At 45.8% G+C, this 12,104-nt stretch overlaps 1 protein-coding gene across 3 annotated transcripts in view; it reads left to right on the top strand.

The window, feature by feature from the left end:
* The window catches only part of MCC (MCC regulator of WNT signaling pathway), a 319,889-nt gene that overhangs the window by 267,985 nt on the left and 39,800 nt on the right, over positions 1-12,104 (top strand). For all 3 annotated transcript variants that reach the window (XM_030326487.1, XM_030326470.1, XM_030326478.1), the window contains 4 exons: positions 61-209; positions 4,598-4,738; positions 7,794-7,897; positions 11,213-11,396. In XM_030326487.1, the coding sequence (XP_030182347.1) occupies positions 61-209; positions 4,598-4,738; positions 7,794-7,897; positions 11,213-11,396 (578 nt within the window). The remainder of the gene's footprint in view (positions 1-60; positions 210-4,597; positions 4,739-7,793; positions 7,898-11,212; positions 11,397-12,104) is intronic.

Below are 12,104 nucleotides of genomic sequence, written 5' to 3'. Positions count from 1 at the left end.
GCCTGAGGACTGGTCCCCCAAGCAACGTGTCTAGAGGAGGATTTGTGCTCACCTATACAGGTATCCAGCAGTGTGGCGGAACACCTGGCCCACTCTCTTCAGGACTGCTCCAACATCCAGGAGATCTTCCAAACACTCTACTCACATGGATCTGCCATCTCAGAAAGCAAAATTAGAGAGTTTGAGGTGGAAACAGAGCGGTTGAATAGGTAAGGAGACATCCTATATATTGGAGTGGTTGCTTTGGGGCAGGGGCGGGGGATGTGGAACGGCCCTCCTTTCCCTTTCAAAAATCAATTCAAGTTGGCTTATGAGTTGTGACACAGAGCGATGCTCTCAGGCTCGTGGGTGGGGAGTTCCACCTTCTTGTGCATTGCAGGAGTGCTTACAGCAGCTGGGGCTGGCTTCAAGGGCGTTGTGTGACCTGTGTTTTCAAATGTGCAAACCTCATGTTTGGGAAGACCCCACTCTTGGCTTTACTGCTCTAGTGTTACCATTTTAAAGTCTTAATAATTGATGAACCAGGGCCCCACCTTTTTATTGAGCACCGGCCCTTGCAAATTATGTAGCAAGTCCTGGGAGCAGTTGTATAGAATGACGAGTGGGTCAGAATTACAAGATGGCTACTTAGCATGTAGGCCGGTGCTGCCAGGAACCACAGAGAGAAACTCTGGAATGTTGAGTCAGCATCCTAGGGGCGCCTGGAGCAACCAGGAAGTAGCAAAGGCGGTCTGATGGAGGCATTCTGGGATTGACCAGGCATGCTGGTTTAACCCTCCCTGCTTCTCTTGGAAGGCTGCCTAATTTTATTTATGCTTTTTGCAGGGTACACAACCCTCAGTCCTTACATTCTATCCTACTTAGGCCTACTGAGAATAATTTTCTAAGTAGGTCAAACTGTCCTACTTAGAAATTTTTGCCAGTTTTATGGATTCTTCTCAAATCTCACAACAGAGGTAGTTAAAGTTTGCACTCAAGCCTCTCGGCAAAGATTGGCTGGTAGGTCATCCTAGCAATGAGAGTTGCTGAAAAAGCAAAGGAGAAGGACCAGGGCCAAACCGTGGTAAACCACCCTGGCTCAGAATGAGTCCCACAGGGACAGAGTGCACTGCTAAATCATATCCAAGTATGGCATGGCTGCTTTGACCTACCAGTCTTCAGTGGGAGAATTTGAAAGGCTTATGAACTGACCAGGAAGAAATGTGGATGCCAGTCCCCATCCACCGTTGCTTAATGCCATTCCCCTTGTGTCTGGCAAACCTAAATAAATTGAATTATCATATTAGCATTCCCTGATTTGAAGCTGTTTAATACAGTGCTTGAGGACTAGGGAAATATGGCAATCTAGGTTATTTCAAATCTGGAAATTAAATGGTTTCCTTATTAAATCCAAAATACTTAAGAGTGACGATCCCGATGATTACCTTGTAGCAGTAAAGAAGCCGCCATCTCAGTACCACTGCCAGGGAGTGCTTAAGAACTGAATCAGATATGCCCTTTGCAGTTTAATGAAGTCAGATGCCTTCAGGGACCCTCTGTTGAGTGAGGATCTCCTCTCCACAGATTCTGGGATTTAACAAGCCTGCTTTGTGGTTGAACTTGGGGGAGGTTCCTTTCTCCTCAGTTCTGTTTACCTAGGAGACACCAAAGGAAGGGGAAATATTTGGTGCTTGTAGCTCACGTTATTACAGTGTTTAACAGTTTACAAAGGGTTCTCACAAACAACCACTTAATCTTCAACTTGGGAGGGAAGAATAGTCTCATTTTGCAAATAAGAAAACAAAGGCTTCGGTGTTGAGTGACTTGCCTTGAGTCCAGAGCTGTTAAATAGCCTAGCTGGAATTCTCCCCCTGCCCTTGGACTTCCCCTCCAGTGTCCTGTCTATGACCGTAGCTATAGCGAGAATACGGGAATAATCTTAGAAATGATCTATCAGTGTATCCTCATGTTAAACTACCTATGTCACAGTTGGAGGCCCTCTTACACGTCCAAAAATGAGAGCTGTAGCTTTGTGATAGTGTGTGGGTTGGGAGGTCATACTTCCTCAGAAGTATGTCCTTACTTAACAAATCTGTTCTAAGCACCTCCTCCATGCTAAGCTATTTGTCATGCAGAGGAAAGTAAAAGAGATAAGGTGTCCACTCTCATGGAGTTTGTATTCTGTTAGGGAAGCTATATAAGAAGCAAACAAATGAGATCATAAGAAAACTCCCAGTAAATAGGGCACTGTGATAGAGTAAGAGGGGAGGGGGTTGATTTTAGATAGGTAGCCAGGGAAGGCATCTCTGAAGATGGGGCTGTAAGTTGAGAGTTTAAGGGAAAAGGGAAGCAGCCATATGACAAACTAAGAGTCTTACAAACCAACTTAACAATCTTATGGCCAAAAAGAAGGTTGACATGAAGTAGGAGCTGTTCGAAGGCCAATGGAACTGAAATGGGGTGGATGAAAGAAGGAGTCACATGTAATAAGGTGGCAGAGTCGGCAGGGCTTGGTGGGATGTGGATTTTGAGGCCATGGACCAAGTCTGCTCTTTATTCTAAGTATCAATGGAAGTCATTAAAGAGTTTTAAGTAATAGAAGAACAGACCTGATTTAGATTTTGAAAGATGACTCAGGTGTGAAGAATGGAAGGGGGTGGGGGCAAGAGTGGAAGCAGAGCAATGATTGCAGTGGCCCAGTGTGGCCAAAGTGGAGATGATGCGAAGCAATGGGGGTCAGTGTGTTTGGTGGTATAGAATCAATGGAAACTGTAGTTGTAGTAGATCTGGATGTAAGAGGAAGGGATGGTCTCAAAGAAGATTCTCATGTGTCTCACCTGTATCGTTGAGAAGATGGTGGTGGCATTTACTGAATGGAGAAGATGAGGGAGGGCAAGGTTTGGGGGAAATACGTCTCATTTGGTAATATTAAATTTGAGGTGCTGGTGTGGCACCCACATGGAAGTATCAGGAAACAGCTGGAGATGTGAGACTGGCACTCAGAAGAGAGGTCCGGGCTAGAGAAATTTGGGAGCCATAGGAACATAAATGCCTGTTAAAGTCATGAACTGGATAAAATTACCCTGGGGTAGGGATGGGAACTGATGCAGAAGGGCACCCTGGACTGAGTCCTGAGGGAATGCCAACCCTCACAGATTTCATAGAGAATAAGGAGCCAGCAAAGAAGACGGAAGAAACATCCTTTAAGGCAGGAAGAAAACCAGTAGAGACCTGTCATGACCTAAGTGAGAGACAACATTTTCAGAAGGAAGGAGTAGCCTATTAAGCGGGGTTGCCTGAGAAGGGCCCTGAGATGTGATTGGTCGCATGTAGGTCTGTGAGCTGGCTAAAAGAGTTTCGTCTAATTGGTGGGGTCCAAATGTACATTGGAGCAAGGTGGAGTGTGAAGGAAAGTGGGGACTGTCTCAAGAAGTCTTAATCTCAACAAGAACAGAAAAGTATGTTCTTGTAGCACCTTACACTGACTTGACCTTGGAGTTGCCAAAGTCTCACAGTGGTCTTAATTATACACTCACCAGCCATCTCCAGTGTTGGTGAGTGTGTCCACATTCTTCTCTTAAGATACGTGGTCCTAAGATTGATCCACAAAGCAAATGGCTTCCAAGCCTGTTACTTTTTCAAGAGTCACTTGCATTTTGTAAAAGGCGAAAGACTTATGCGATCTGAAGAGAAACCAGAGCATTGAGTCACTTGCATTTTGTATGTGTGAAACCCTGTGTCTTGAAGCCTTGGTGGTCAGAGTACTATAAATGGGTGTGTCGATGGGAAATGAATCATTGCATCCAGAGCCTCTGTCCTAGGACAGAAAACAGAGAAGCTGAATGCTTATGTTTTTCTGACGTTGCCATTAACTCATTTGTTCTGAATTTATAGTTCTGGTTCCTACAAAGCGTAAAGTTCCTGCTGCTTGCCCTACAGGTAGTTAACAGTTGCAGGAGTGTCCAAAGTGGAAGGAGCTTTGGACATAATCCACGGTTCCTGGTCCACTGCCCATTCAGAGACCCTTAGGGAGAGTTTCGTACTCACTCCCTGATTCATCTTTTGCTTCTGCCCTGAGTGGTGAACAGTACAGGATCTGAGGTCAGACTTCTTGACTCAAATCCCAGGGCAATGTCCTTAACCCCTCTGTGACTCTACTTCCTCCTCTGAGAATGGGGATAATAGTACTTAAGTCAGAGGGCCATTAGAGGGTCACTGAGCAGGGGTTTAATAAATAGTAGCTATTATTATGGCACTGATATTTTGTTTGTCCCTGTGGAGGGTGGTTTATTGAAGCGCCTGAGGTCACACGGTTGGCTTCTTTCCTTGGTGTATGCTCAGAGCCTCACACCATACATGGCACGTGGTGTGTTGATGGCTGAGTAGGAAATAATCAGGGGACTTCCATGTATTTCTAATTCACACAGAATTAAGTGATTCTTGTGCTCAGAGTTGCTTTCTTTAAATACTTCATGTCAGTTCCATTTGCTAAAACCTCTGACAAGCTCACATCCTAATGCACGTGTCTGGCCTGGGTCTACAGGAGATGACTCAAATACTGGCAAATGAATTATAATCCCAGCGTGAAATGGTGAAAGAGATTTTTCTTCCTTTGTAGCCGCATTGAACACCTCAAATCCCAAAATGACCTCCTGACCATAACCCTGGAAGAATGCAAGAGCAACGCTGAGCGCATGAGTATGCTGGTGGGGAAGTATGAATCCAACGCCACGGCGCTGAGGCTGGCCCTGCAGTACAGGTGGGGAAGTGAGGCTGCACAAGGGTGGTGGGGGGCATTTCAACTGAGAAATGCATTTACAGTAACCCGCATAAAAGTAGAAAACAGGCTTTTAGAAAACATATACAGGGGGTTGGGCCAGCAAATACTAATGTGATATGTATGGAAAATCCATTAGCACTCTTGTGGCAATTAAGAAAATAAGAGAAATGAGTATGGTGTTAGAAAACCATTCTGTTAGCATGTTCAACGTAAATATTATTCCGTCCAAGCAATATCACTGAAAATATTTATTTTTGCATTTATATATTCATTTGTTGCTCTTTCCAGTCTTTATTCACGTTTGTGTGTATTTTACATTGTTAAAACCTAGGATATTCTGTTTCTTCGATCTATGGTAGTTCTGTAATGCTGGTCAATAGTCTGCATGCATTTTGAATGACTGTATCCCTACATCAAGCTTACATATTTTATTTACTCATTTCTCTAAAATACGTTTAGATTTTTGTAGGCTTTGGATATTGAAAATAATTTATGGGAAATAATTTAATACAGATAATATCTTCCTTCTTTTGAATATTTTCCTTGGGATAAAATCCCCCTAGCAGGAATTATAGGTCAAAGTATATGAATATTTTCATAGTTCTTCAGGCATGCTCCCAGTTTTTTCCCCAGACAAACAAGTCATTTTAAGTGAATATAATTCATTCATCAACGAGCAAGGGGTATATGAATGTACCACTTTTTTCAGCCTCATCAGCTTTGGAATTAACTATTTTTAAGAAGATTGTTTTTTTAAGATTAATTATTTTGGGTGGAGAGAGAGAGAGAGAGAGAGAGAGAGAGAGAGAGAGAGAGAGAGAATATCCCAAGCAGGCTCCACACTGTCAGTGCAAAGCCCAATGTGGGACTCAAACTCACAAACTGTGAGATCATGACCTGAGCCGAAACCAAGAGTTGGACACTTAACCAACTGAGCTCCCAGGTGCCCCAGAATTTATTTTTAAATTACTATTTGTTTACTAACTACAAAGCTATCCATTAGTGTTTTCAGAGGTTATTTTATTAGTGGCACCACTTAGGCATATTTGCCAAGATCCCAGAGTAGTGACTACCCTACTCTTAGCATCCTCTGAAAAGATCAGCATGTTTCAAGAAGCTTTGTTTCTTCAAAAAACAAAATCAAACCAAATCATAGGAGACCACAGCTAAAACACGATCATGCTAGTTTACAGACACACCAAAGCAAACAGACAGTCCACCTACGATAACTTTTGAAAGAGGCTGTTCTGTGACACAGGTCTGCCTTTGATCTGTGTGGATAAAGCAGTGTCACCATGTCTCTAACCTGAAAGATGGACTGCCCTTGAAAGGAGGGGCTACTGGCACCCGGAGCTAGTGATGGCTCCTGATCTCTTAGGGAAGGAAGATGAGAGCAGAGAAAATCGAAAAACAGATGGTCTGATGACTAAATGTTGAATAAAGCAACATTTCTCCTGCTTAGCTTAGAGAAGCTAATCAGTTATTTGCTTAGCAGGGAGATTTCTGCACTGCAGGCATCTTATCCAGGACTACTCAGGCATTACTCAGGACTACTTGTCAGGACTACTCAGAAGCACACGCTCCACCTCCTGTGCAGGTCCACGTGGGTCACGGGTGGCAGTGTGGAAAGGGTCGCTCTTAGAACCTATACCTGGTGTGTTCACTGATGATCAGCAAAAGAAGAGAGACTAATATCTTCCTCTTAGAAATCCAAACTTGTCAGAGATTTTGTGTGATTCAAGGGATAGTTTTACAAGCATCTAATAGAACTTTCTGTGATGATGGACCTGTTCTCTGTGCTGTCCAATATGGTAACTGCTAGCCACATGTGGCTCTTCAACATACGATATATGGCGATTGCAACAGAAGAACTGAATTTTTCATTTTACTTAAATTCTTTTTAATTAGCCACATGTGGCTAGTGGCTCCTGAAGGTTTAGGTCAAATAGTCTTCTTTCTGGGGCTTCCTTCCTCCCTCCCTTCCTTTGTCACTGTTTCTTGTGGCAGTTTCTAGGGTCAGGAAGCTGGGAATGGTGTAGCTAGGTAGTGTTCCAGCTCAGGGGCTCTTAGGAGGTTCTGCTCAAGCTGCTAGCCAGGGCCTTGTCATCTGAAACCTTAACTGGAGCTGGCGGATCTGCTTCTAAGAAGGCTCATTCACACAGCTGTTGGGTGGAGTCCTCCGTCCTTCACTCACTGTTGGCTGGAAGCCTTAGTTCCTCACCACATGGGTCTCTCCATGGGGCTGCTCGAGAGTCTTCAAGGCATGGCACCTGGCGTTCTCTAGAGAGGGTGAGCCAAGAGAGAAAGTGAAGGGAGAGAACAGATGGAAGTCACCATGCTTTTTAATAACGTGATCTTGGAAGTGACATCCCATATCCTCTTAGTCACATAGACCAACTCTGGTACAGTGCAGAAGGGGATAACACAAGGGTGTGGATACCAGCGTATGCCATCAGCGGGGGCCATCTTTGAGGCTGGCTACCACAGGCATATTACATTTCCTTTTTTGCTGATCATCAAAGAGGCAATGAACTTAACTCTCTCACTTTTATTGCTACTCTTGTATTTTTCTAGATGCTAGTTTAAAGTAAAAGTTTAGGGGCGCCTGGGTGGCGCAGTCGGTTAAGCGTCCGACTTCAGCCAGGTCACGATCTTGCGGTCCGTGAGTTCGAGCCCCGCGTCAGGCTCTGGGTGGATGGCTCGGAGCCTGGAGCTTGTTTCCGATTCTGTGTCTCCCTCTCTCTCTGCCCCTCCCCCGTTCATGCTCTGTCTCTCTCTGTCCCAAAAATAAATAAAAACGTTGAAAAAAAAAATTTAAAGTAAAAGTTTAAGTGAAGTAAAAAGGGAAGGAGGGGCAACATAGCAAAGCACGCCCTTGGCTTTGTGCAGGAATATTTGTGGATATTTTCTTGCTTACGTGGACAGCAGTGCTGAGATGCAGGTCCGGAGCCACTTTGCCCAGGGGGACAGTGCTGCACTGAAGAGGCTCGCTGTCCTCTGCCAGAGTTGAGGACACTATGTGCTTCTGTTTCAGTGAGCAGTGCATAGAAGCCTATGAACTCCTCCTGGCACTGGCTGAGAGTGAGCAGAGCCTTATCCTGGGGCAGTTCCGGGCAGCCGGCGTGGGGTCCTCTCCTGGTAAGTGTGTCTCCCTCCCTCTTCCTTCTTGTCCCCCGCCTCTTCTGCTCTGCGGTGCCCTCATTTTGCTGTTGGCATTGGAACACCTCCCAACAACGTGAAATTCGCTTGTCAAGTGTGTTTTTCGTTTTTTCCTCATGACTGAGTGAGTAAATTGTTTATGTTGAATGCAGCAAGAACTGGAGTGGAAACAGAATTACAGACAAGTTAAAACAAACAGGCCCTCTTAGGAAACATACCCTCCCGGGCCAACAGGAGGACCAGATGGAGCAGGAGGCCCACAGTTTGTGATGAAAGGGACCAACTTTCCCGCAGTCTCTCTGTGATGCTGATTGTTAAGGGTCCCTTTGCTGCCCTCGTGGCCTTTGCTGCGACTCACTGCTCTGTTGGCTGTGCTTTTCCCCCAGGTTTGTTCTTTTGGGTAGTTTTGAGGCATGGGTCCCCCCTACCTCGTCTCCAGGTGCCTTGTGAACAGAGAGGAAATGGTTTCACACCCTGCCGTCTGCTTCAGAGGCTATCCCTGGAGTCCAGCCCTGTGGGGGAGCGGAGGTGTCTGCTGACCCACTCACCTCCCCCACCCTGGGGTCATGTCATGTGTCTTATTGGCCCAATCTGTCCCTCTAGATCTGCAGTACCCCCCACGAGTACCCGTCACTTTTGAGTGACTGGAAGGGATATATAATTGAAAAAGGCACAAATGTGGCATTCTGGTTAGCAACATTTGCTAAAACTTGGCCCGTGATCATGGCTCTGGGCCTTGGATTAATGTGAGGAAGGCACAGTAGAAATAGTGCTTGAAAGGAAAGAGAGATCAAGGGAGAACATTGCCGTATTTCAGCACTGAGGCTTGGACGTTACCTCAGCCTGCACTTTATAGCAGCAGCTTCTTGGGAGAAGCAACAGCAGGTAACCAGAACACTGTCTAATGGCAGAGCCAAACTGGGTGGTGTGGGTGAGCCGGGAGTCCTCAGCCATAGGAACCAGGCCATTGGTCAAGGACCCGCTTCTGGGCAAGGGCTGGGAGCCTCCAGGAGGGCCTTCCTTCCAGGATACACCTGGCAAAGAAGGTCGACTCCATGGCACCTCCCAAGTGCATCCCCACCCCGACCCTGACATTCTCACCAGCTCCTCCCCCTCGCCTGGAGTCTACCATTCGCACTGAATACTCACAAGTTTTTTCCCCTTCAGTTTTGACCTGTCCAGGAATCTGAAGCAAATCTGAAGGAAAGGAAGTATCCTGGGCATTAATTTCCTGCTCTATATCCAAGTTACCAGGCAAGGGAGCATTTGTATGGGTGGCCACCCTCCTTTCCTCTTTCTGCTTTTTATTTTTATTTTTATATATTTTTTGTAGTATTAACATCCCAGCCCAGAAGTAGAAACTCTGCCAACATTTCCATTAGAAACCTCATTTTTCAGGATCTTTTCACTAGACCATAAAACTTTATACCTCATATTAAACTGATCCTAAAATGATCTTGGCCTGCTGTCAATTTTTTTTTTAAATATATGTATTAAGGAAAATGATCAATTAACGGGAAAAAAATCAATCCTCTTAGTTCCAGTTTGTATCATCAGAGGTTGTCTTAAACCATCCTTTCCTGGAAAGGTACCTTTTATTAGGCTTGTATCTACTTGGCACAGTTACTGGGTAAGAGCTGGAAGGGCTTATACAAATCTGCATTTAAAATACTTAAAATCAATAATGAAATGCTTTGTATTAACATAATCCTGGGTAGCTCATGATATATTTATAAAATGAGCCAGTCAGTAATATTATGCCTACTTCAGAACAGAATTCAAAGAATAGTCAATTGGTGAGATGTATGGAACATATCTCGTTTGTGGAAGGAAGTAAGTTATGAATGTTGTCCGAGAAATGGCCAGAGGGAAGCTGGCCTGGTAAGCTTAGCCCTGCAGGACGTATACACCCACACTTCTTCCCCACTCTCCATAAAGCTGTGAGTTGGCTTATCATGAGCAGTTCCCTATTAAACCTCCCTTACATTCTGCTGACGGTAGCCGTTGACCTGCGTTTTGCTCTAGTGGGCCCTATAGTTGCACAGCAGAGCACGTACTGACATTTACCCACAGTACCAGTCACTGGTTCTTTTCTGTTTCTTTTTTTTTTTTTTTAAGTTTATTTATTTTAGAGAGAGAGAGAGAGAGAGACCATGTGCATATGCATGAAGGGGAGGGGGAGAGGGAGAGAGAGAATCTCAAGCAGGCTGGCTCCAGGCTCAGCACAGATTCCAACATGGGGCTCGATCCCACGAACTGTGAGATCATGACCTGAGCCGAAATCAAGAGTTGGATGCTTAACCGACTGAGCCACCCAGGCGCCCCTTTTCTGGTTTGTGTTGACTACACAGGCATTCGTTACATTCATTCTAGATGATTTAGGCCAATGGTTTTCAAACTATACCCTGGGAAGCTGAAAGAGTGTCTTTGGGCCTCAGCAGTGGGCTTGGAGTGGGGGAAACTGAATGTATGACCTCCACCCTCGCCCACTTCAACTGTTTTGTTTTGTTTTGTTTACCATTTTTACCATTTTTGTATCTTAGGCTTTGGTATATAATTTTATTGGAAAATATTTGGAAGACTAGGGATCTAGGCTGCAGACTGCAAACTGGTAACCTGTGTGGCCAGTATGGTTTCTAAAACACAACAAGAATGTGTCCATTTTAGGCAGGGAATTTGCTGTCTAGCTCTGCGTTGGTGCCCACCACTCTTGAGGTCTTGCTCCAGCGCAGCTCCCTGGCTCATGGAGGCATCTGGGCTCGTCACTGACAGTGCCCAAGCTGAGAGAAAAAGGGATAACACTGGTGCAGAAAATACACTGCCAAGCTGAAGTTCTCATTTTAACTATTAGGTTTGTTTCTCTAGCCTACACGAAGCTCTGAGCAAAGTTCTGGATGTGTGGAGGAGACAGTTGGGCCTCATTCACAAGGAAGTGCTGACACAGGAAAGAGTGGCCTAGTGGTAGATTGAAACTGAGTGGGAGAAGTCAGGAGCCTGGATAATTAGAAAATCATAGCATGTTAGAGCTCGAGACAGACCTCAGATATCACACTGACCAACTCTTCATCAGTGAGGACAGTAGAGCCCAGAGCAGAGACATGCCATGCTAAGTACAGTTTCTAAGTGATGGAGCCCGGCCCAGCATGTGGATCTCTTCATTGGCCATCCACTGCTAGTTTCTCTCCAGCAGGCCACCTCTGCCCTGAGGAACTGAGAACTGATGATCCAAGCTCACTCCCAGACTTGGCTCGTGTAGACCTGGTTGACTAATCCTTTGGCTTCTTTGTGACATAGGAGACCAGTCAGGGGATGACAACATCACTCAGATGCTCCAGCGCGCTCACGACTGCCGGAAGACAGCTGAGAATGCTGCCAAGGCCCTGCTCATGAAGCTGGACGGCAGCTGCGGGGGCGCTTTTGCCGTGGCCGGCTGCAGCGCTCAGCCCTGGGAGAGCCTGTCCTCCAACAGCCACACCAGGTAATTTGCAGCCCTTCTGCCACAAAATGGCCGTGTGTCCATGTGTGGTCTGCTCACTAGGCTTGACGTGCGGTGACCCAGCTCTCAGAGATGGTGAGGTTTGGGTGAGGGCGGAATTGTCCCCCTGCTTGCAGCCTGCCCCATCTGGGGGTCAGTGACTCAACACAGAAGGGCTGGAAAGGGCCTTCTCTGTGGCCAGCATGGGAACCACAGCCCAGAGAGAAGGGGAGAGTTGCTTGAGAAAGTGTCACCTGAAGATGGAACCTGAACCTACCTTTCTGTCTGGTTCCCTCTCTCCCATTTTGTTCCATTTCCATTTCTTCATAGTTCTTGATTTCCAAGAGTATTTGGGGGTAGCTTAAGGCCCATTTGCTGCAAGTAGTTCCTAAGCACCCACGACTCACACTGCGTCCTGTTTCTAGGCTCCATTCTCTCCCCTCCTCCCCTTGGGCTTCTGCCCTTTACAAGCTCTTCTTGGGCAATAGCCTCCTCTTTTCCCATCTCTTTGCTTCCCAGAGTGATACCATATTCACAGCAGGTACTTAGCAGACGCCCAATCATGAACCTGAGTTCAAGTTCAGTGTCTGTGAATCAAGAACTGAACTGGGTACATGAAAAACAAGGGGAGTAAAGTAGTGAAGACCTTGCTAAGCATAATTTGCTGAAGCCATTGAATTTTTCGGAGGCGGGTAGAGGATCAGAATGAAG

The sequence above is a fragment of the Lynx canadensis genome, chromosome A1 (genome assembly GCF_007474595.2).
Source record: "Lynx canadensis isolate LIC74 chromosome A1, mLynCan4.pri.v2, whole genome shotgun sequence".
Taxonomy (NCBI): Eukaryota; Metazoa; Chordata; class Mammalia; order Carnivora; family Felidae; genus Lynx; species Lynx canadensis.
This window is presented reverse-complemented; position numbering and strand designations above follow the sequence as displayed.